Source organism: Macaca mulatta, chromosome 11 (assembly GCF_049350105.2).
Source record: "Macaca mulatta isolate MMU2019108-1 chromosome 11, T2T-MMU8v2.0, whole genome shotgun sequence".
NCBI classification, from domain to species: domain Eukaryota; kingdom Metazoa; phylum Chordata; class Mammalia; order Primates; family Cercopithecidae; genus Macaca; species Macaca mulatta.
The window spans coordinates 83507241-83532223 of record NC_133416.1 but is presented as its reverse complement, the minus strand read 5'-3'; the positions used below and the strand labels follow the sequence as shown (position 1 = coordinate 83532223).

The following is a 24983-nucleotide window of genomic DNA, read 5'->3' as shown; positions in this document are numbered from 1 at the left end:
AGTAGGCCGAGCATGGTGGCTCAGTCCTGTAATACCAGCACTTTGAGAGACCAAGGTGGGTGAATCACCTGAGGTCAGGAGTTCCATACTAGCCAGGCCAAAATGTAGCCTGTCTCTACTAAAAATACAAAAATTAGCTGGGCATGGTGGTATACACCTGTAATCCCAGCTACTCGGAGTGCTGAGGCAGGAGAATCACTTGAACCCGGGAAGCAGAGGTTGCTGTGAGCTGAGATCATACCACTGCACTCCAGCCTGGGCAACAAGAGCAAGATTCTGTCTCAAGAAAGGAAAAAAAAAAAAAGAAAGTAAATGGAAAGTAAAAGTTAAAAGCTAAACTATGCAAGTATTAAGTACAAGTAGAGTTGAGTGAGTATATTAATAAAATAGATTTCAAGACAAAAACATGTTAATAGAGATAAAGAACATTTCATAATGAAATAAAAAGGTTCAGTTCTTCAGGATAACATAATAATCATAAATGCCTATGTACCTAAGCATAGAACTTCAATATGAAGCAAAAACAGAATTAAAAGAGACAGAAATTTGAAATGGGCAGATTTTCTTAAGAGATACGAATTACCACGGCTGACCCAAGTAGTGGTGTAAAATTGTAATACTCTTATATCAGATAAATTGATTTAGTAATTTAAAATCTTTCTTCAAGGATATACTCCAGGCCCAGATGTCTTGAGTTCTTCTAAAGATTTAAGGCAGAAATAACAGTTCTACACAATTTTTGGCAGAAAATAGAAGAAAAAACAGTCCTCAGATCATTTTATGAGGCCAAGATTATCCTGATCCCCAAACCAGAGATTACAAGAAAATAAACTACAGATCTAATATCCTTTATGAACATACATGCAAAAATTCTTAAGTAGTAACAAATCAACATATAGGAAGAATAATATATGGACATATACATATAAGTAAAAGTATCATGATCAATATATTAAAAGAATAATATGATGAAATGGATTTTGTCTCGGGAATACAAGGTTGGTTTATCATCTGATAAAAATGTAATTTACCATATTAATAGAATAACAGAGAAGAAAAGTATGATTTCAATAGATACGGAAAAATGATTTGACAGAATTCAACACCTATTTATTTCTTAGTCCTCAAGAAACTAGGACTAGATTAAAGGCATCTATGAAAAATACATAGCCAACTTCATACTTTTAGGGTGAAAACTGAATAATTTCTACCTAAGATCAAGAGCAAGGCAAGGATGTTTACTCTCATTACTTCTATACATAATTGTATTAGAGGTCCTAGCCAATGCAGTAGGCAAATTAAAGGGAAAAATAGCATACTGATTGAAAGGAGGAAGATAAGCCGTTTATATACCAGATTATATAGAAAATCTTCAAGAATATACAAAAAAAGCTCATATAACTAATAAGTGAATTTAGTAAGGTCTCAAGATGCATGGTCAAAATAGAAAAATTAGTCATATTTCTATATACTAGAAATGAATACTTGCAGAAGTGTGTATATATATATATATATATTTTTTTTTTTTTTTTTTTTGAGACAGTGTCTTACTATGAGGGATCCTCTCATCTCAGCCTCCTGAGTAGCTGGGATTACAGGCACACATCACCATGCCTGGCTCAGAATGAAATTTAAAAACAACTCCAATTATAATAGCATCCAAATAATATATTTAAAAATAAATTTAATAAAAGATGTAAGTCCTATATACTGAAGACTAAAACATCGCTGAGGAAAATTAAAGAAGATCCAAATAAATGGATAGATAGACTATGTTTATATATTGAGATATTTAATATTAAGATAATAGAGCTCCATTAATTGAGCCATAGACTCAATGCAATCCTAATCATAATCTTGGCAGGCTTTTTTGAAGATATTGGCAAGTTGACTCTAAAATTACTTTGAAAAGCCAAGGACCCAAAACAGCCAAACAATTTTGAAAAAGAACAAGAGGTCTTTCACTGCCTCATTTTAGTATAAGGCTAAGGTAATCATTACAGTGTGGAATTGATGTAATGGTAGATATATAAATTAATGGAATGGAATAGAGTTCAGATGTAGACCTGTACACATGGTCAAATGTTTTTTGACGTGGGAGAAATGATTGTCCAGAGTTAAACATGCATGTACCGTAAACTCAGAAATTCCACTCCTAGGTATTTACCCATGAAAAAATGAAAATAGATGGCTACATAAAGACTTGTACATAAATATTCTTAAGTATACACAACATTATTCATAATAATCCAGGACTAAACACAACTTAAGGACCATCAACTAGTAAGGAAATGTCACAACTACAGAATGCTAACTAACAATAAAAAGGAATAGAATTCTTATACAACAATGTGGGTGAACCTGAAAGACATTGTGCTAATTGAAGGAAGTAAAACATAGCAAGCTACATCTTCTATAATGCCATCTGTACAGAATTCTAGAATAGGTAAAGCCAGTGATTTAAAATGGACCAGTGGTTTCCTGGGGCTGAGGGAAAGGATTGACTGCTCAGGGGCAAGGAGGAACTTTTTGGGGATAATGGGAAGTTCTGTATCTTGATTGTGGTGGTGGTTATATCACTCTGCAATTTCCAAAACTCGAATTTCACACTTAAAATGGGTTAGTTACTATATGTAAATTTATACTTAAGTAAAACTGAGAATAGAAGGAGAGAAAATGCATACATGAGAAAACTTAGAAGAAATTACCATAGTATTTTATTGTTGACTATATTTTGGTGCTTTATATTTTTTATTTTTCTAAATTGTCTATAGGATTATTATATCAATTATAAGCATTTAAAGCTTGAGATTTGTAAAGTAATGTGACTTACAGCTAAAAAATAATAGTTTTATTCAAAAAAGAAAATTAGGCTATTCGGCGAAACAGTGTTTTATTAATATTAAGTATTCTCCATGTTTTCTCATTTTCTTATAACTCTCATAAAATAGGCCGGGTGCAGTGCCTCATGCCTGTAATCCCAGCACTTTGGGAGGCTGAGGCGGGCAGATTACCCAAGGTCAGGAGTTAAAACCAGCCTGGCCAACATGGGGAAACCCTGTCTCTACTGCAAATATAAAAATTAGCTGGGCGTGGTGGTACACGCCTGTAATCACAGCCACTCGGGAGGCTAAGACAGGAGAATTGCTCAACCCTGGTGGTGGAGATTGCAGTGAGTCACGATCACTCCACTGCACTCCAGCCTGGGCAACAGAGTGAGACACTCCATCTCAAAAAAAAATTTTTTTTAATTATAAAAAAGCACGTAACTGTATCTTTTAAAAGTAGTCATTATGTAAAAATGAGAACAAGGATGAAATATGTTTTGGATATAAGGTAATGAATACATGTTTGGGCACATTGAGATTGAGACATTTTTAAGACTTTCCACTGTAGATGTCTAGTAGGTGTTCTAAATATATTTTGTTTGTTTTGAATTGGTTGAATATGTTTTGTGAAATTTAATAAACAACATTTTATTTCAGGAAACTCATTATCTGCAATATTAGAGGGAGAAGCACGGTTAACTTTCTTGAATAGAGGTGAAGATTATGTAATGACAATGCCATATGCTCATTGTAAAGGTAAATATTTTCTATACATGAGTTAGATATTAAGCTTTCCTTTTAAGTAAATGTATGTAGCTGTGATTTGTTATGCTTTGTGATTGATGGAGTCAGACTTATATTTTGTTTGAAAGCATCCTTGGTTTACAGATATTTAAGATTATTGCTATCATTTGCTGAATATTTCTGTGGTGAATTAATTCACCTGTAATGGACCTTTTTGTGATGTATACTTTAGTCAGAAGAGACTGACTTATCATAATTAAATTTCTTTGCACTTACCTGATGTGCAAATTTTCAAATTTGACAAAACTGTTATTTCAGAATCTGTAAAGATGATTTTCTTCTTTTTGCATGCTTTTTGAAAATTTTAATTTACTATTTTTTAGTGTACCAAGTTTTTAAAAGATTTTTCTCACCCTCATTTGGCAATTTCTTAATGTATTATGCTTTTTGACCCATTATTTAAAATACAGATAAGGGTGTTACATAATAATTGTCATGTACGACATTACAACATACTAGGCACCCAACTATTCAATGCATTTATTTAATCATTTCAGCAGCTCCTATAAAATAGAAATATTATTATTCCCTTTTTATAGAAGAGGAAAAATGAAGCACAAGGAGGCTTAATATGCCTGAGGTCACACAGCTAAAATGCAGCAAGTCAGGATCTGAACCCAGGTGGTTTACCTCTGCATTCTGAACTTTCAACTGTTTTGCATCAGTTTAGTGTGGTCATGATGTGTATCCTCCCTTCCAACCGGTTTCTTAAAATCTTAAAAATAACTTTTTTGGTAATTATCCTCTATTTTGGGAACATAGAAATTATTCAGTATGAAAAGTGGGCAAAGGATACGAACAGACACTTTTCAAAAAAAGCTCATTATCACTGGTCATTAGAGAAATGCAAATCAAACCACAATGAGACACCATCTCATGCCAGTTAGAATGGTGATCATTAAAATGTCAGGAAATAACAGATGTTGGAGAGGATGTGGAGAAATAGGAACACTTTTACACTGTTGGTGGGAGTGTAAATTAGTTCAACCATTGTGGAAGACAGTGTGGCAATCCCTCAAGGATCTAGAGTTAGAAATACCATTTGACCCAGCAATCCCATTACTGGGTATATACCCAAAGGGTTATAAATTATTCTATAAAGACACATGCACATGTATGTTTATTGCAGCACTATTCACAGTAGCAAAGACTTGGAACCAACCCAAATGCCCATCAGTGATAAACTGGATAAAGAAAATGTGACACATACATACCATAGAAGAGTTTGCATCCATAAAAAAGGATGAGTTTAAGTCCTTTGCAGGGACATGGATGAAGCTGGAAACCATCATTCTCCGCAAACTAACACAGAAACAGAAAATCAGCCACCACGTGATCTCACTCATAAGTGGAAGTTGAACAGTGAGAACACATGGGCACAGGGAGGGGAACATCATACACTGGGACCTGTCGGGAGGTGGGGGGCAAGGGGAGGGATAGCATTAGGAGAAATACCTGATGTAGATGATGGGTTGATAGGTGCAGCAAACCACCATGACACATGTATACCTATGTAACGAAGCTGCACGTTCTGCATATGTATCCCAGAACTTAAAGTATAATTTAAAAGGAATTATTTGATATGGCCTTATTTCACAGTTGAGAAACCTGGGAGGGTTGAATCTTATTGAAGCCCAACCCAGCATGTACAAAAGAGGCTAACTTACGGCCTGAGTCTAGATTATTCTTAGAGCTTGAAGTAAGCATGGAGTGAAATATCTTTATGAATTGATAAGAACAAATATATTTAAATTTTCTATCATTTAGAAAAAATAAAATTATGTTCCATGTAGATATCCGTGCCCATACTTAGCTAACAATAGGGAAAATTTTTTATAGCAATGCATGGAAAAAGAAAAGAAGTTATAACCGCTTGTGACTGAGCATATGAAATGATTTTTATAAGCTGTTTCACCCTGTATGTTTTCTAAGGTATGTTCCCCCAAGTCACTAGCCTCACAAATTGTTTTGTAAAATAAGAGTTCCATAGCCAAATAAGTATGAGAAACATTACATAGTCTGTTCCCCTCTCAAAAGATAATATTGTACGTTGCATGTTAAAGGCTGCCTTAACATCTTAGACCAACAGCACATACACAACCTGTTTAGCTTTGTTAAACCTAGAGTTTCCCCAGCTTTTAAACACAGAACTTATTCTGTAGTTTTTTTGTTTGCTTTGCTTATGCATTTGATTCTTGTTATTTGCAGTGGTTATATAAAGTCACCACTGAGTTAGCAAATACTGAGCCATTGCTCCTGGGGGGAGTATGAGATTGGATTCGTGTGAGCCTCTTGTCCTAACATTTTCATCAACCAGTCAATCAGTACATAACCTTGTTTTATGTGTGCTTCTATTTAAAGAAACCTGATGTCATTATAACATTAATTACATATTATTGATTCATTAACCTTGAACTAACAGCCAATAGAACTAAAACCTACATGTAGCTTTTAACACACATTTTCCCTATAAGATACATTATAGCTTTCTTGCACTTAGGAACACTAGACAGCAGTGCAACACTACATGTGGGTCCACTTTAAACAGCAAAACCACCAATGAAAAGCACAAAAATGTGAAAACATGGTAGTAAATACACTGCAAAAAGGACACTTTTTTTTTTTTTAACAATGTGGAAGCTGAAACAAGGAAGAGTGTTTGCCTTGCTCAACCTCAGCTCAGAATGGGTGCATCAGGTGACTCAAATTTTTCACTACTATGCATGTCTCCAAATGACTACAGAAGCACTCTGGGTATTGATATTTTACTGAGTAGGTGAATTTACAGATAGGGAATCTGCACATAATGTGAATCAGCTGTTATCTATTTATATCCCACAGAACCATCTTTATGTCTATATTATAGATTTTCATTTGAGTGGGACAGAGTGATTTTGAATTATGTTCCTCCTAAAAGGAGATTAGATTACTAAACTGTTTATTGTGAGCCATATACATATCAATTTTTTGTCAAATCTTTTTCCTTTAGGAATTCTTTATGGTACAATGACACTGGAGCTTGGTGGAACAGTCAATATTACATGTCAAAAAACTGGATACAGTGCAATACTTGAATTTAAACTAAAGGTTAGTAGAGATAATAGTAGGTATCACCTAACTAGAAGGAGAGCCATACAATAAATATTGAATAATGGGCACCATGTATTTCCTAATTAAGGACTAAATGTAAGAAAACAATTTACATCAGGTCAAAGATAAGAGCATCTAAGGGATAAGGACAAGGCTAGGTGAGTATCTTCGGATAGCCTAAGATAGCAGCCTTGGAAAATTCAAATTAACACAAAGACATTTTTTGTTTTTCATCTTAATTAGTAAAACTGTGGGTATTATATAGAAGATGAGATTTAAGAAGTGATTAGACAGAAATTTCTTAATAAATTAAAGGATTGTTTTTGCCAAATACTAGAAGATATGTGTCATCTTGCAGTCTAGCTGTGTAAACTAAGGCACAGTTGTATTAGTCACTATTTCTATGTAATAAATTACTCTAAAACTCAACAGACTTAATAACTGTGCTGTTCCTTGTGAGTTCTATGAGTCAAACATTTGGACAGGGCATATTGGGAATAGCTTATCTCTGCTTCATAATGTCTGGGGTCTCAGAAAGACTTTGTAGGCCATGGGTGACTCAATAGTTAGGGACTGTAATCACCTGAAGGCTTATCACTACATATCTGATACCTGGTCTAGGGTGACCGAAGGACTAGGACTGCTAATCTGAGCACCTGTATACACGGCCTTTCCATGTGACTTGCTTTCCTGACAGCATGACAGCCTCAAAGTAGACTTCTTACTTGGCAGTTGAGGGTTTCAAAGTGCAAGTGCCCCAATGAGCAAGGCAGAAGCTGCATTTGCTTTCTATGACCTAGTCTGAGAAGCCAAATTATATCACTTCCACTGTCGTCTATTATTTGGAGAATTATAAGACCACCCAAATTCAAGGAGAAGAAATATAGACCCCTCTTCTCATTGGGAGAGTGGCAAGGTCTCCTTGAGGAAGAGTATGTGAGCCGGAGGGGAGAGGGTACCTATTGTCAAGGCCATCTTTGGAAATTTTTGTCTGCCTCAAAATGAAAGGGAAATTTGAGAACTTAATGTGAATTAATTGTTCTTGAACAATAGTATATTATGTTCAGATAAAAATATTTCTGTGAACTATGTAATATTACTAAATTGCTGCTATGTTGATATCCAGCTGATAAGCAATTTTGCTCTAATGAAAAAGACCTCTTAAGTATTATTTGATGCAATGTCTTTTTTTTATTTTTCTTTCACCTTGGCAAAATTTTGCTTGTATGGTGATGATAATGTTTGAAGATCATGATGAATGAGTTCTTAAGTATATATGACGCCTTTAAGTATTACATTGGAGCATCAAAATTTTGTCTCTAAGGAGAGACGTTAGGTATTATAGTAACTCAAAATATATTCCTTCTAATTTTATTTTTTGTAGGCTTTTTTTAGCTATGTATTTTACTTTTGTTTATTTTTTAAGGAAGGGGTGTTATTTCAATGGATCGTTTAATTCCCTTAGGTTTACTGAGTTGTTATTGCTTAAGATAATGTCACATTGATAGGGCACAGTCTTGACAGTTAGGTGAGGAGACAGGATTTGAGCATACATGGAACATGAGTCAGTTATATCAGTGTGATCTTTCTTCATATGTTTATTTTCATTTAACATAGTCTGCTTGTTTTATCCTATTTTTTCATAGCAGCAATTCAGATTTCTTATTAAACATTTCTAACTGAAATTTGAGTCAGTATTTTTTACTGCTTGTGCATTCAAGAGCACTGTAACTATGCAAGTAATTTTTGTTGTTTTTTTGTTTTGGTTTTACATTATATGTAAATATAAGTGCTAAGTAAAATGTTTTAACATTTTCTCATTTGAAAGCCATTCCTAGGGAGTAGTGACTGTGTTAATCAAATATCAGGGAAACTTAAACTGGGAAAAGAAGTCCTAGCTACTTTGGAAGGTCATTGGGTAAGTATTTTGTATTGTAAAGAATTTTACTTCCACTGTCGTCTATTATTTGGAGAATTGTAAGACCACCCAAATTCAAGGAGAAGAAATATAGATCCCACTTCTCACTGGGAGAGTGGCAAGGTCTCCTTGAGGAAGAGTATGTGAGCTGGAGGGGAGAGGGTACATATTTTTGTAAAGGATTTTATTCTGTGGGAAAAAAAATAACAATCACATTTAAAATTTAAAACTTATTCCATTGCTGAAAACATCACTATTTAACATAGGCATCAGCTTAATAGCAGATATTTTGGTGTTGATCTGTTATCAACAATAATGAATTTTATGTAATATTTTATTTCCAAAACTTTAAAATCAGTAGAAATAGCTAACACTTATATATATGACTTACTGCATTATTTAAGAATGTTACTCATATTAACTGATTTAATATTTATAACAAATAACCCTATGAGGTGAGTATATAGGTGCCATGACCATTTTATTATTGTTTATTATTGTCCCCATTTTATAGAAGAGGACACTGAGGCACAGAGAGGTCACATAATTTGCTCAAAGTAAGTGGTGGAACAAGAATTAAAGCCCAGGAACCCTGGCTCCAGGGCTGTGCTTTTATGCACAGCACTCTACTGCCTCTCACATAGAAGAAAGAAGCATAGTTCCAATTAGTTATATTCCTTTCAGTGGAACATGGAAAGGATATAGTGGTGTACGAGAGCAATGGTTTTTATTTACTTCTGTGCTAACCTAAATTCATATTTATGTAATTTTGTTAAGAGACACTTAAATGAATAAAAAGAATCATGGCACCGCATGGATATACTGTACTATGAGCACAGAGTATATGCTCCTTTCTGCATACAGTAAGCAGAAAATGTTGAGAAATATGAGAAAGTGAAACTGTATTTAGGGACTCCGCTAAGTGGCCACATACACTCTGAAAATTTTTTTTAATTGCCTTAAATCTGAGCGTCTTCTGGAAAAAAAGTAGCAGTCATTTTTAAAAAACGAAATTTCTGTCTAGGTGGGGTGACTCACACCTATAATTCCAGCACTTTGGAAAGCTGAGGTAGGAGGATCGCATGAGCTCAGGAGTTTGAGATCAGCCTGGGTGACATAACGAGACCTCTTCTCTACTAAAAATAAAAATAAAAAAATTAGATGGGCATGATGGCACATGCCTGTCCCAGCTACTCAGGAAGCCAAGGCAGGAAGATTGCTTGAGCCTGGGAGGTGAAAGCTGCAGTGAGCCATGATTGTGCTACTGCACTCCAGCCTGGGTGAGAGAGCAAGACCCTGTCTCAGATAGATATAGATGAGAGAGAGAGATGAGAGTGAGAGAGAGAAAGAGAAGGATGGATAGACAGGTAGATAAATTGGATAGGTAAAATAGATTAGATAGATAAGGTAGATAGCACCGCTGCACTCCAGCCTACACAAGAGAGTAAGACCATCTCTTAGAAAGATTATTCGATAGAGATAGACCTCAAATTTTTAATGCTAGGAAAGCCTCTTTCAGAGGGATGTGTATGTGTATGTATGAGTATATTGAAACCATGGATAGTCAACAGCATCTCATTGTAGCTGCAACAAATACTATGCTCTACTTTGACAGTTTGGAGATGGTTATTGAGGCTTTGCATGTAATGTTTGAAATTTATGAAGTAAAACTTGTGAAATATCACAAACTGGATATTCAACCAAATTCTTTTTAATTAACTAGTATTATGTATTCAATCTTAATGTTTTTATAAAAATGATAAGAAACATGGGGCTTTTGGAAAAGTGCTAGTTACATTTGTTTTTAAAAATGTTTTTAACTGGAGGATTAACCAAAAGAAATTCTCACCATCATATTACTATACTATAAAATTGCCTTCTAAGTATAATTCTCTACATTAATTTTGAATTTCTTTAAATATAGGATAGTGAAGTTTTTATTACTGATAAAAAGACTGATAATTCAGAGGTTTTCTGGAATCCAACACCTGACATTAAGCAATGGAGATTAATAAGGCACACTGTAAAATTTGAAGAACAGGGAGATTTTGAATCAGAGAAGTAAGTATACTGTTTTACAGCCAACTTCATAAGGATCAGAGAGTAGTTTTTCAATTCCTTAATGAAATGGTCATTTTGTCACCTTTCTTCTGTCATATCTTAATTCAGCAAAATAGTTTATCATTTGTGGAATGTGACAGTATTCTGTTTCTGTGTATAAGAATGTCAAATAAATATAATATATATCGTCTTGCTTTTCTGTACCTCAAAACTACTCATGTTTTTCTTTATCAACTTCTCCAGAACCTTAAAAAAAAAAAAGTTCTGTTTAAATAAGATTACAGGACTAATTAGTGACTCTTAGTTTCTACCTGGCAACTGTTTTCTAACCTAGTTTAGGCATTAGAACTCTAGGTAAAGGGAATAGTGCAGAATCTACTTCTGTACCATTCTCTGAAACAAAAATAAAGTTACTGGATGGACTGGCTTCTAAAGGACTTATTAGTTGGATAATAATTAAGGCTATCATTTCTGTTCTTAAGTCATGAACTTTTTTGAATCAAAAATATTATATACACATTCCCCATTTTATTGTTATTATATCTTTGTGTTAAGAGAAAGAGACTTATGTATAAAAGATACTTTGCTAGGCACTAAACACTCATTTTGCAACTTAGTCCTCCCTACATGTTCCCACATACATACTATTCTCTCTCATGGGAATTCAAGTGTGTGTGTACCTTCCTTTCTACACTCAAAATTAAGGTTGTCAAAGATGGAAGAATGTGTATATACCAGTTCTAAATATTCTGCCATAACCACTTGATGTTCTTTATCCAGAGATAAGCTTTGCCAAGGCATACACAGGATAATTTTTGAGAGTGTATAATTCAGCATATTTGAAGATGAGGAAATGAGACTTAGGATAAATAACTTTAAGTGCACCAGCTAAGAAGTGGCAGCTCTAGGACTTGACTCAAGTCTATCTGATCCCAAAGCCTTTTCTTCTGGTTTTAACATGCTGCCTTTCTAGATGGGTAGGATATAGATATACTTTTATTTAACAGAAGAACAAACTAGTAGAGGATATCATTTTACCTCAGTAGTCTTTTCTGTTAAACCAGTGGTTCTCAACACTGGCAATACATTAAAATATTTTGGGGAAACATTTTAAAAATGTATCAATACTTGGGCCTGACCCCAGAGATTCTGATTATAAAAGTTCTCTGATAATTCATGGATCCAAACTTGAGAAGCACTGCATTACGTTAATGGATCTTTCTGAAGCCAGTGGATGTTAAACAGTGTAAGAATCATCTAGGAAGCTTGCTTAAAGCATAGATTCCTGAACTTTACCTTCATTACTTTCCTATCATCTTGAGCCAGCAACACTTACTACCATGAGTTTTAGAGTCTATATAGTAAGTTTCTCTTGCCAAGTAAAAATAAAATTAGTCTCCACTTATGAACTTAGTTCATAGAGAGTCCCTCTCTCTACTCAAGGGACTGAATTTATATCTTGACTCATTTCTAAGCCTGTGAGCATAAGTGTTGTCAAAGCCAGAAATTCATGTGAGCATTTTTTTTCTCTACAAGGGGATTGAAGCCTGTTCTATATAGATTTTATTTTCTGTTGCATTTTTAATACTATTTTTGCACATGTATTAGACTCTGGCAACGGGTAACTCGAGCCATAAATGCCAAAGACCAAACTGAAGCTACCCAAGAGAAGTACGTTTTGGAAGAAGCTCAAAGACAAGCTGCCAGAGATCGGAAAACAAAAAATGAAGAATGGTCTTGCAAATTATTTGAACTTGATCCACTCACAGGAGAATGGCATTACAAGTTTGCAGAGTAAGTAACTTAAAATAGTTTATTTCAAACAATATATTATTAGCATGGTTTATTGCCTTTATTTCTAGAATATTTGTTTCTGGAGTATTTTTTAATTAAACCATGTATATTAGTGTGAGATTTTTAAACTTGGTTTTGCATTCATTATAAGCTTGACTCTATGATAGTAGTTAGCCTATAAAATGAGGGTCCAAAGATTAGATATGGGGAAATCTCATTATTAGAACTACTTATATAATTATTAATAACATTGAATCATATAATAGAAAATTTTAAAGTTCTTTGTTTAGTCATTGAGCAAATGGTATTTTTTTTTTCATTTGTGTAGTACCCGACCATGGGACCCACTTAATGATATGATACAATTTGAAAAAGATGGCGTTATTCAGACCAAAGTGAAACATCGTACTCCAATGGTATGTAATAAAAAACCAGATACACTAGATACATAAATTTGTTAAATCTTTAGTATCTGTAACAACCAACATTTAAAATTTGGTTTCAAAATGTAAAATTTGGGGTGAGCAAAATAGGCAGCTCTGAACTCTTGTTACCCCAAAAAAACATCAGAAAACAAGCAAAAACTGTCAACTCAGTTTGCCAGAACTCTGGAAAACAGTCAGAGGTGTTCAGCAACCAAGTGAACACTGGATCAAGAAAGTGCAAAGAGAGGAAAGCTTTATGGCATTTTTCCTGCCCTTGCCCCAGGTCCTTCCCAGTGCAGTAGCAGTCTTGAAGGGCCCCTGCATTGCCAGTGTAAGTTCCTAGTTCCAGAAGGAACAGAGTGGACCTCAGACACAGTTGTATATGTCTGTCCTAAGCTGTCAGGATACTACCTGAAGGACTTAAACACACAGGCACTCATCTCTGAGAAAATCAGTAAAGACAAGTTATTCAAGGGAGCCAAACAAATTCTGGAGCTGAAAGGTATAATGAAAATGAAAATTCACCAGAGATACTCAAAAGCAAATATAAGCAAGCATAAGACAGGATCAGGAAACTTAGAGATAAGATCATGGAAATTATCCAGTCTGAGGAGGAGAAAGAAAAATGAATGAAGTGACATGAACAGAGCCTAAAGGACCTGTGGGACACCATCAAGTGGGTTATCATTGCATTATGGGAGTTCCACAGAGAGAAGACAGAGAAATGAATGAAGAATATTTAAGGAAAGAAGACCCCCAAATCCCTAAATTTGGTGAAAGATATAAATCTACAAATTCAAGAAGCTGAACAAACTCCAAGTAGGATGATCTCAGAGAGAACCACACCACAGCAAACTGTCAAAAGCCAAAGAGAGTCTTAAAACCAGCAGAGAAAAGCAACTTATCACATACATCAGGGATCATCCATAGGATTAACAACCAATTTCTCATAGAAACCATGGAGGCCAGAAGGCAATGAAATGACATATTTAAAGTGGTAGAAGAAAAAACTTGTCAATCAAGAATTCTATATCTGGCAAAACTGTCATTCAAAAATGGGGGAGAAATTAAGACATTCCCAGATAAAAGCTGAGGGAGTTCATTACCACTAGACCTGCCCTACAAAAAAATGCTAAGGGAAATCCTTCAGAATAAAATGAAACTCAAAGCTGTATGAAGTAATATTTTCAATAAATAGTTGGGCAAATATAAAACTAGTGCTGTTGTAATTTTAGTTTGTAAGTCATCTTTTATTTCCTACAGGACTTAAAAAATAAATGAATGAAAAATAACTTAATTACATATCTTTGTTATCAGACATACAATGTATAAAGATACAGTTTGTTACAACATAAAAGCAGAGAGGATGGAGCTGTATAGGAGGAAAGTTTTTGTGTACTACTGAAGTTAAGTTGGTATCTACTCAAACTAGATTGTTGTAGAGGTAGGTGTAAATGTCCTCCCCATAGTAACCACAAATAAAATACCTTAAAAAATACACACAAAAGAAAATGAGAAGGGAATCAAAACAGTTTACTACAAGAAAGAAACACAAAAGCAGGCAGTAATGGAGTAAATTAAGAAACAAAAAACATATATGACATATAGAAAGTAGCAAAATCAGAAGTTCTTATCCATAGTCACTTTAAAATGTAAATAGATTAAACTCTCTGAGCAAAAGACAAATTGTAAAAATTGATTAAAATAAACATAACCCAACTATATGCTGTGTACAAGAGATTCACTTTAGATCCATAGACAGAGTAACATGAAAGGTTAGAAAATAATATTATGTGCAAATAGCAACTAAAGGAAAACTGAGGTGGCCAATAGTAACCAAAGGAAAACTGAGGTGTTTATACTAATGTCAGACTAAATAGACTTTAAGTCAAAACTTGTTAGAAGAGACAAAAAGGAACATGGCGTATTGATAAAAGGGTCAATTCATATATATGTATATACACACCAATCAACAGAGCCCCAAAATATACAAAGCAAACTGACAGAATTGGAAGATAGAAACAGCTCTATAACAATAGATGGAAAATTCAGTAAATTACTTTTAGCAATAGGTAGAACCTCTAGATAGAAGATCAGTAAGGAGGAAATGGATAACTTGAACCACACTGTAAACCAACTTGACCTAGCAGACACACAGAACAATCCACCCAACCACGGAAGAATGCACATTCTTCTCAAGTATACATGGAACATTCTTCAGGATAGACCATATAACATGTCTCAGTAAATCCCACCTACTCAGGTGATTGAGGCATGAGAATCATGTAAACCTGGGAGACGGAGGTTGTAGTGAGCCGAGATCACACCATTGCACTCCAGCCCGGGCAACAGAGTGAGACTCTATCTCAGAAACAAACAAAACAAAACAAAACAAAACTCAATGGGTCAAAGAAAAACACAAGGGAAATTAGGTAATACTTAGACAAGTGAAAACAAAAATACAGTATAACAAAACTTACGAGATGCAGCAAAGGTAAGGAAAATATATATCTATGAACATCTACATTAAAAGAGATCTCAAATCAATAACCTTACTTCATACCATGAGAAACTGGAAAAAGAAGAAAAAACTAAACCCAAAGCTAGCAGAAGAAGAAAATAATGAAGATTAGAGTACAGATAAACAGAATAGAGAGTAGGAAAAAAATAGAATTTGTGAAACCAAACCAAAAGTTGCTCTTTGATAAAAATAAAGAAAATCAATAAACCATCAGCTAGGCTGAGGAAGCAAGAAAGAAAACAACAAATGACTAAAATCAGCAATTAAAGTGGCGATGTTACTACCAATCATAAAGAAATAGAAGGGATTATGAGAGAACACTATGAATAATTGTATGCCAACAAATCCCTAGAAACTCACAAATTACATAAACTGACTCAAAAAGAAACAGAAAATCTCAATAGAGCTGTAACAATAAAGAGATGGAATCAGTAACCAAAAACCTCCAAAGAAAAATTCAAGATCAGATGGCTGCACTGGTGAATTCTACAAAACTTTAAAGAACAAGCACAAATCCTTCTCAAACTCTAAAAAATAGAAGAGATGGGAACATTTACTGACTTATTCTCTGAAGCTAACATTACCCTAATGTCAAAGCCAGATAAAGACATCACAAGAAAATAAAATTACAAACAATAACCTTTATAAGTAAGATTCATACATCCTTAACAAAATAGTAGCAAACAAAGTTCAGTAGCATATTAGAAAGATTACACACCATGACCAAGTGGAATTTATTCCAGAAATGCAAGGTTGGTTCCACGTAAGAAAATCAATGTAATATATCACATTAAGAAGGGGGGAAATCACATGGTCATCTCAATTGACATAGAGAAAGCATTTGACAAAATCCATCACCCTTTCATAATCAAAAGAAAGACCTCATAAAACTAGGAAGAGAAGAGACTTCCTCAACATGATTAAGGGCATGTATGAAAAACCCACAAATAGTAGACTCAGTGGTGACAGGTTGAAAGCCTTCCCCGTAACATCAGGAACAAGACAAACATTCCCACTTTCACCACTCCTATTTACCATTGTACTGGAAGTTCTAGCTAGAGCAAGAAAAAAAAAGAGAAGTCATCAAAATTGGAAACAAAGAAGTAAAACTATCTCTAATTAACAGGTGACATTATCCTATATATAGAAAATCCCAAATAATCCATAGAAAGCTACTAGAGCTAATGAACTTAAGAAAAATTGCTGGGAATAAAATCAACACACAAAAATCAGTTATGTTTCTAACAGTAAAAACTCTCGAAATTAAGAAAGCAATTCAATGATAGCATCTAAAAGAACAAATTTAACCAAGGAACTGAAAGACTTCTACAGTGAAAACTATAAAACATTGCTAAAGAAATGAAAGAACATTTAAATAAAGGGAAAGACACCTCATATTCTCAGGTAGAAAAGGTTAATATTGTTAAGATTTTGGCCAGGCACAGTGGCTTATGCCTATAACCTCAGCACTTTGGGAGGCTGAGGCAGAGGAATTGCTTGAGCCCAGGAGTTTGAGACCAGACTGGACAACATGGCAAAACTCTGTCTCTACAAAAAAATAGAAAAATTAGCAGGGCATGGTGGCACATGCCTGTAGTCTCAGCTACTTGGGAGGCTGAGGTGGGAGGATCACCTGAGCCCAGAGAGGTCAAGGCTGCAGTGTCGTGACGGCACTACTATACTCCAGCCTGGGTAAGAGTGAGACCCTGTCTCAAAAAAATAAGAATATAACAGTACTACTCAAAGCAACCCACTGATTCGCCACAATCCCTGTCAATGTTACAAACCTTTTTTTGCAAAAATGGGAAAGCAGATCCTCAAATTCACATGGAATTGCAAGGGACCACAAATAGCCGAAACAATTTTGAAAAAGAAGTATAAAGAGAACTCTCACTTTTCGATTTCAAAACTTACTATAAAGCTACAGTAATCGAAGGAATGTGGTACTTATGTAAGAACAGGCATATTGACCGATGGAATAGAATTGAGTGTCTAAATGTCAAGCCAGACATCCATGGTCAATTAATTAATTAATTAATTAATTTTAATTATACTTTAAGTTCTGGGATACAAGTACAGAATGTGCAGTTTTGTTACATAGGTATACACATGCTATGGTGGTTTGCTACACCCATCAACCCGTCATCTATGTTAGGTATTTCTCCTAATGCTATCCCTCCCCTACCCCCCGACCCACCAATAGGTCCCGGTGTATGATGTTCCCCATCCTGTGCCCATGTGTTCTCATTGTTCAGCTCCCACTTATGAGTAAGAACATGCGGTGTTTGGTTTTCTGTTCCTGTGTTAGTTTGCTGAGAATGATGGTTTTCAGCTTCATCCATGTCCCTGTGAAGGACATTAACTCATTCTTTTTTATGGCTGCATAGTATGCCATGGTGTGTATATGCCAGATTTTCTTTATCCAGTCTATCACTGATGGGCATTTGGGTTGTTTCCAAGTCTTTGCTATTGTGAATAGTGCCACAATAAACATACGTGTGCATGTGTCTTTATAGTAGCATGATGTATAATCGTTTGGTATATACCCAGTAATGGGATTGCTGGGTCAAATAGTATTTCTAGTTCTAGATCCTTGAGGAATCGCCACAGTCTTCCACAATGGTTGAACTAATTTACACTCCCACCAGCAGTGTAAAAGCGTTCCATTTCTCCACCTGCTCTCCAGCATCTCTTGTTTCCTGACTTTTTAATAATTGCCATTCTAACTGGCATGAGATGGTATCTCATTGTGGTTTTGATTTGCATTTCTCTAATGACCAGTGATGATGAGATTTTTTTAATATGTTTGTTGGCTGCATAAATGTCTTCTTTTGAGAAGTGTCTGTTCATATCCTTTGCCCACTTTTCCATGGTGGTGGTGTTTTTTTTTTTTTTTTTCTCATGAATTTGTTTAAGTTCCTTGTAGATTCTGGATATTAACCTTTGTCAGATGGATAGATGGCAAAAAGTTTCTCCCATTCTGTAGGTTGCCTGTTCACTCTGACGATAGACTCTTTTGCTGTGCAGAAGCTCTTTAGTTTAATTAGATCCCATTTGTCAATTTTGGCTTTTGTTGCCATTGCTTTTGGTGTTTTAGTCATGAAGTCTTTGCCCATGCCTGTGCACTGAATGGCATTTCCTAGGTTTTCTTCTAGGGTTTTTATGGTTTTAGGTCTTATGTTTAAGTCTTTAATCCATCTTGAGTTAATTTTTGTATAAGGTGTAAGGAAGGAGACCAGTTTCAGTTTTCTGCATAAGGCTAGCCAGTTTTCCCAGCACCATTTATTAAATAGGGAGCCCTTTCCCCATTGTTTGTTTGTGTCAGGTTTGTCCAAGATCAGATGGTTGTAGATGTGTAGCATTATTTCTGAGACCTCTGTTCTGTTACATCGGTCTATGTATCTGTTTTGGTTACTGTAGCCTTGTAGTACAGTTTGAAGTCAGGTAGCGTGATGCCTCCAGCTTTGTTCTTTTTGCTTAGGATTGTCTTGGCTATATGGGCTTTTTTTTTGGTTCCATGTGAAATTTAAAGTAGTTTTTTCTAATTCTGTGAAGAAAGTCAATGGTAGGTTGATGGGTATAGCATTGAATCTATAAATTACTTAGGGCAGTATGGCCATTTTCACGATATTGATTCTTCCTATCCATGAGCATGGAATGTTCTTCCAGTTGTTTGTGTCCTCTTTTATTTCGTTGAGCAGTGGTTTGTAGTTCTCCTTGAACAGGCCCTTCACATCCCTTGTAAGTTGTATTCCCAGGTATTTTATTCTTTGTAGCAACTGTGAATGGGAGTTCACTCATGATTTGGCTCTCTGTCTGTTATTGGTGTGTAAGAATGCTTGTGATTTTTGCACATTGATTTTTTTGTATCCTAAGACTTTGCTGAAGTTGCTTATCAGCTTAAGCAGATTTTGGGCTGAGACAATGGTGTTTTTTAAATATACAATCATGTCATCTGCAAACAGGGACAATTTGACTTCCTCTTTTCCTATTTGAATACCCTTTATTTCTTTCTCTTGCTTGATTGCCCTGGCCAGAACTTCCAGTACTATGTTGAATAGGAGTGGTGAGAGAGGGCATCCTTGTCTTGTGCTGGTTTTCAAAGAGAATGTTTCCAGCTTTTGCCCACTCAGTATGATATTGACTGTGGGTTTGTCATAAATAGCTCTTATTATTTTGAGATACGTTCCATCGATACCTAGTTTATTGAGAGTTTTTAGCATGAAGGGGTGTTGAATTTTATTAAAGGCCTTTTCAGCATCTATTGAGATAATCATGTGGTTTTTGTCCTTGGTTCTGTTTATGTGATGGATTAAGTTTATTGATTTGCATATATTGAATCAGCCTTGCATCCCAAGGATGAAACTGACTTGATCTTGGTGGATCAGCTTTTTGATGTGCTGCTGGATTCGGTTTGCCAGTATTTTATTGAGGATTTTTGCATCGATGTTCATCAGGGATATTGTCCTGAAAGTTTTTTTGTTGTGTCTGCCAGGTTTTGGCATCAGGATGATGCTGGCCTTATAAAATGAGTTAGGGAGGAGTCCTTCTTTTCCTTTTGTTTGGAATAGTTTCAGAAGGCATGGTACCAGCTCCTCTTTGTACCTCGGGTAGAATTCAGCTGTGAATCCGTCTGGTCTTGGGCTTTTTTTGGTTTGGTAGGCTATTAATTGCTGCCTCAATTTCAGAACTTGTTAGTGGTCTATTGAGGGATTCGACTTCTTCCTAGTTTAGTCTTGGGAGGGTGGATGTGTCCAGGAATTTATTCTTTCTTCTAGATTTTCTAGTTTATTTGCGTAGAGGTGTTTATAGTATCCTCTGATGGTGGTTTGTATTTCCGTGGGATTAGTGGTGACCTCCCTTTTATCACTTTTTATTGTGTGTATTTGATTCTTCTCTCTTTTCTTCTTTATTAGTCTGGTTAGTGGTCTGTTTTGTTAATCTTTTCAAAAAACCAGCTCCTGGATTCATTGATTTTTTTGAAGGGTTTTTCATGTCTTTTTTTTGGTTCCATGTGAAATTTAAAGTAGTTTTTTCTAATTCTGTGAAGAAAGTCAGTGGTAGTTCAGTTCTGCTCTGATCTTAGTTATTGCTTGTCTTCTGCTACCTTTTGAATTTGTTTGCTCTTGCTTCTCTAGTTCTTTTTATTGTGATGTTAGGGTGTTGATTTCAGATCTTTCCCACTTTCTCCTGTGGGCATTTAGTGCTATAAATTTCCCTCTAAACACTGCTTTAGCTGTGTCCCAGAGATTCTGGTACGTTGTATCTTTGTTCTCATTGGTTTCAAAGAACTTACTTATTTCTGGCTTAATTTCATTATTTACCCAGTAGTCATTCAAGAGCAGGTTATTCAGTTTCCAGTGTGGTTTTCAGTGAGTTTCTTAATCCTGAGTTCTAATTTGATTGCGCTGTGGTCTGAGAGACTTTTTGTTATGATTTCCGTTTTTTTGCATTTGCTAAGGAGTGTTTTACTTCCAATTATATGGTCAGTTTTAGTATATGTGTGATGTGGTGCTGAGAAGAATGCGTATTCTGTTGATTTCGGGTGGAGAGTTATGTAGATATCTATTAGGGCTGCTTGATCCAGGGCTGAGTTCAAGTCCTAAATATCCTTGTTAATTTTCTGTCTCGTTGATCTAATATTTACAGTGGAGTGTTAAAGTCTCCCACTATTACTGTGTGAGAGTCTAAGTCTCTTTGTAGGTCTCTAAGAACCTGAAATGAATTAAGACTTTGGGGGACTGTTGGGAAGGCATGATTGGTTTTGAAATGTGAGGACATGAGATTTGGAGGGGCTAGGGGTAGAATGATATGATTTGGCTCTGTGTCCCCACCCAAGTCTCATCTTGAATTGTACTCCCATAACTCCCACGTGTTGTGGGAGGGACTTGGTGGGAGATCATTTGAATCATGGGGGCTGTTTCCCCCATATTATATTGTTCTTGTGGTAGTGAATAAGTCTCATGGAATCTGATGGTTTTATCAGAGGTTTCCAGTTTTGCATCTTCCTCATTTTGTCTTGCTGCCACCATGTAAGAAGTGCCTTTTGCCATCTGCCATGATTTCGCGACCTCCGCAGACATGTGGAACTGTAAGTCAAATTGAACCTCCTTTTCGTCCCAGTCTCAGGAATGTCTTTATCAGCAGCGTAAAAATGGACTAATATATCTTGTCTTTCTGATTCTAGTTTCTAATCTTGCATTTAGGTTTTTAAGTTTAATACTGAACACCAAAATTACAAATCTATTAATAGGATAGAGTCCAAAGTTTATTATTCTAAGGAAAATTTAGTCATGGTTGATGGTTTCGTATACTTTTGAATCTTGTGCATCCATTTAAATGCTTTCAATAAGTTAAAATAATGCTCTACAAAATAATAGTATCATTTTTATTTATTATAAGATACTTTCTGTACTACCCAGATGTGATTAAAAGTAAATAAACAGTTTTACTGGAAACCTAGCATCGTTCAGTGGGAATGTTTCTAACATCAGGAACAAGATAAATATAATTTATACACACTATTACTTAACATTCTACTAGAGATACTAGCTGGTGCAGTCAGAGGTAGGGGGATCTATATTCGTATTTGTTTATGTATACATAAAAATATCCCTGGATATAAACTGATAGTGATGGGTACCTCTTTAGTGTGAGAGACTGGGTATACTGTTTGTTGTGTATTTTACTTTTTGACATTTGTGCCAAATTACTTTCTATTAAAATAAGATCATTTGATTGCATAAGCACATCACCTTTGTTAAATTTGAATTAGACTATTTCATTGTTGTCTTTTTTTTCTGAATATCATGCCTATGTGCAGATAATTTTGACAGTTGTACACAATTGGTCTTCAGTCCAAAATACAGTGCAAATTCACAAAATAGTTATTTTTTTCTTTAGGTTAATGTCCCCAAAATGAAACATAAGCCAACCAGGCAACAGAAGAAAGTAGCAAAAGGCTATTCCTCCCCAGAACCTGACATCCAAGACTCCTCTGGAAGTGAAGGTAAAAATATTTATTGCAGACTAATGAGAGTCTAATTTTTTTTAATTACTACACAATTTGATATGAATATGGTTTTTCATATTAACTCAAGAAGTTACATGATTTGGTTGGGGCAGGGTTGAGGTACAAAAGCGATTCTAGATCATAGATAAGTTGTGAGACAAGGACGCAAGGTAAAGAAACAGAAAATGAAAAAGGAGAGACACCTAAATAAAAACCACACTCTAGGGCGGGCGTGGTGGCTCACGCCTGTAATCACAGTACTTTGGGACGCCAAGGTGGGCAGATCACTTTAGGCCAAGAGTTCAAGAACAACCTGGCCCACATGGCGAAACCCCGTCTCTACTAAAAATGGGAAAAAATTAGCCAGGTGCGGTGGTGCACACCTGTAATCCCAGCTACTTGGGAGCCTGAGGCACGAGAATTGCTTGAACCCAGGAGGGAGAAGATGCACTGAGCCGAGATCGCACTACTGAACTCCAGCCTGGGTGACAAAGTTAGACCCTGTCTCAAAAAAAAAAAAAAAAAAAAAACAAAAACACACACACACTCTAGGTGATAGCTACCTCTTATACCTTGTTAACCTCTGAAAAATTGTTGATGGTTCCCTAGATTGAATTCAGACGCATTTTTTGAGCTTTGAGCTCACTTCCATGCTTCAAAAATGTTTTTCATTTCCAGAATATATTACTGTAGTGTTGGGAAGTGACAGACAATAAAAATATAAAACTTAGGAACTGCTAGATTAAATTGTACTCCATTCTTATTCGAGTCAGATAATGTGTAAACTATCTTGAACTACATTGAGATATAATCATGAAAGGATTAAAGTGATGTTTGTGATATTATGACAAAAAAAAAGAAAAAAAAAACTTTAAGCCATAATCTCTACTGAGTTTACACTGAACTACGGAGCCCATTTTAACCTATAAAGATAACACTAGAGGTGAATAAATGGTAGATTACTAAGAAATTAGATGACAAGCGATAACCAGTTTAAAGGAGAGGGAGCTCAATTCAATTCAAGGGAAAGTTCTTAGAATTCTGATGAATTATTAGGATTTCTAATGGATTATAGCAGTCTGGGCTTGGGGAGTGGGGTGAGGTAACATACTCGAGTAGTTAGAGGAATGAAACAAATAAGGGTTTAAAAGCAGGAGTCACATGGCATCCCAGTGTGTTAGAAGACAGTATTGGTTGTATTATTGTTATTCCCATTTTACAAGAAAAGAAACTGAGACACAAGTTAACCTGCCTAAGGTCACATACCCCATAAGTAGGTATATGTATGTTATATATGCAGATTTTTTGGCTCCTTAATTAACTCTGTCATCCACTTTACTATATAACTATAACGTATCAGCAGACATTTACTGAGTAATTAATATGTGCCAGACTGTATGTTAAATACACCTTATAACAACCCTGTGAAGTCTGGTATTATTATCCCTATTTTTAAAGTGAGAAAGCTGAGACTTGTAGAGAGGTTAAGTAGGATCTGAACCAAAATGGAAAGGAAGGAATGCATATGAGAGGGAATTTGGAAAAACATATACAGCTTGCTGATTGGCAGTAAAAATTTGCAGAAGTGTCGAAAGGGATTTAAAGTTTGGGTAACTAAACACTAACAATAAAATATTGAAAAAAGGGCTCAAGAAGCTGACTTCTTCAGAGGTAGGCAAATGGGCAAGGAACAGAAAACAGTAATACCTTCTTCAAGTTAATATATATTTTCTAATGAATTATTTCTGTTTTAATTAGTTAAAAAATAAAACTGGTGCCATCCAAAATTCAACTGTGTGGTTCTTTAAATATATTTGTAGTGTTCTAGTGTTGCAATGATGTGTTTGAAACTTCAAAAGTGCAGAGTATTCATATTACTATGCTAATCTCTAGGCTACAAAAACAAATGCCCAGGAAAATTTTTATTACATGAGAAACATTAAATTGAACTGTAGATTATTTTTATAGTTTCAACTTCATTCTAAATGTCTTTTTAGCTCAGTCAGTAAAACCAAGTACAAGAAGAAAGAAAGGAATAGAACTGGGAGACATTCAGAGTTCCATCGAATCTATAAAACAAACACAGGAAGAAATTAAAAGGTAATATACTAACAGTTACTATTCCTTTGAGACCAAGGAGTAGTTAAGAATCCTGTTATGTGGGAAATCATATGCAAACTTCATATTTTTATAACATTTAGCTAAGTTAAAATAGAATGTTAGTTTCTATCACCTGATGTTTGACACTTATGAAATTCCTCCATCACTAAAATACTTGGGAAGGGAGGAGAGGTTGTTTTTTCTCTGTGAGGGTAGAATTGGAATCACTTTATTTACTCCTGTAGTATGCTAGGAATGTAGCTGAGTTGCCTGTGGAGGTGGGGTTGTTTCTGAGAAAGTCAGTTAACAAAGGCCTCTATAGTCCCTTCTGTGCATGGCTATTATTTCATTGGAATGCATCAGTTGAAATATTGAAATGCATCCATAACAGTGGGTAAATATTCACTCTCTGAGCCCTTAAGTATTCCTC

The 24983-nt window shown here is 35.2% G+C and overlaps 1 protein-coding gene across 22 annotated transcripts in view; it reads left to right on the top strand.

Moving 5' to 3' along the window:
* OSBPL8 (oxysterol binding protein like 8) overlaps positions 1-24983 on the top strand; it is a 220619-nt gene that overhangs the window by 188561 nt on the left and 7075 nt on the right. For 19 of the 22 annotated variants that reach the window (XM_077952327.1, XM_077952326.1, XM_077952324.1 and 16 more), the window contains 8 exon segments: positions 3486-3584; positions 6622-6719; positions 8551-8640; positions 10565-10701; positions 12310-12495; positions 12824-12911; positions 22345-22450; positions 24451-24553. In XM_077952327.1, the coding sequence (XP_077808453.1) occupies positions 3486-3584; positions 6622-6719; positions 8551-8640; positions 10565-10701; positions 12310-12495; positions 12824-12911; positions 22345-22450; positions 24451-24553 (907 nt within the window). 22 annotated transcript variants of the gene reach the window in all.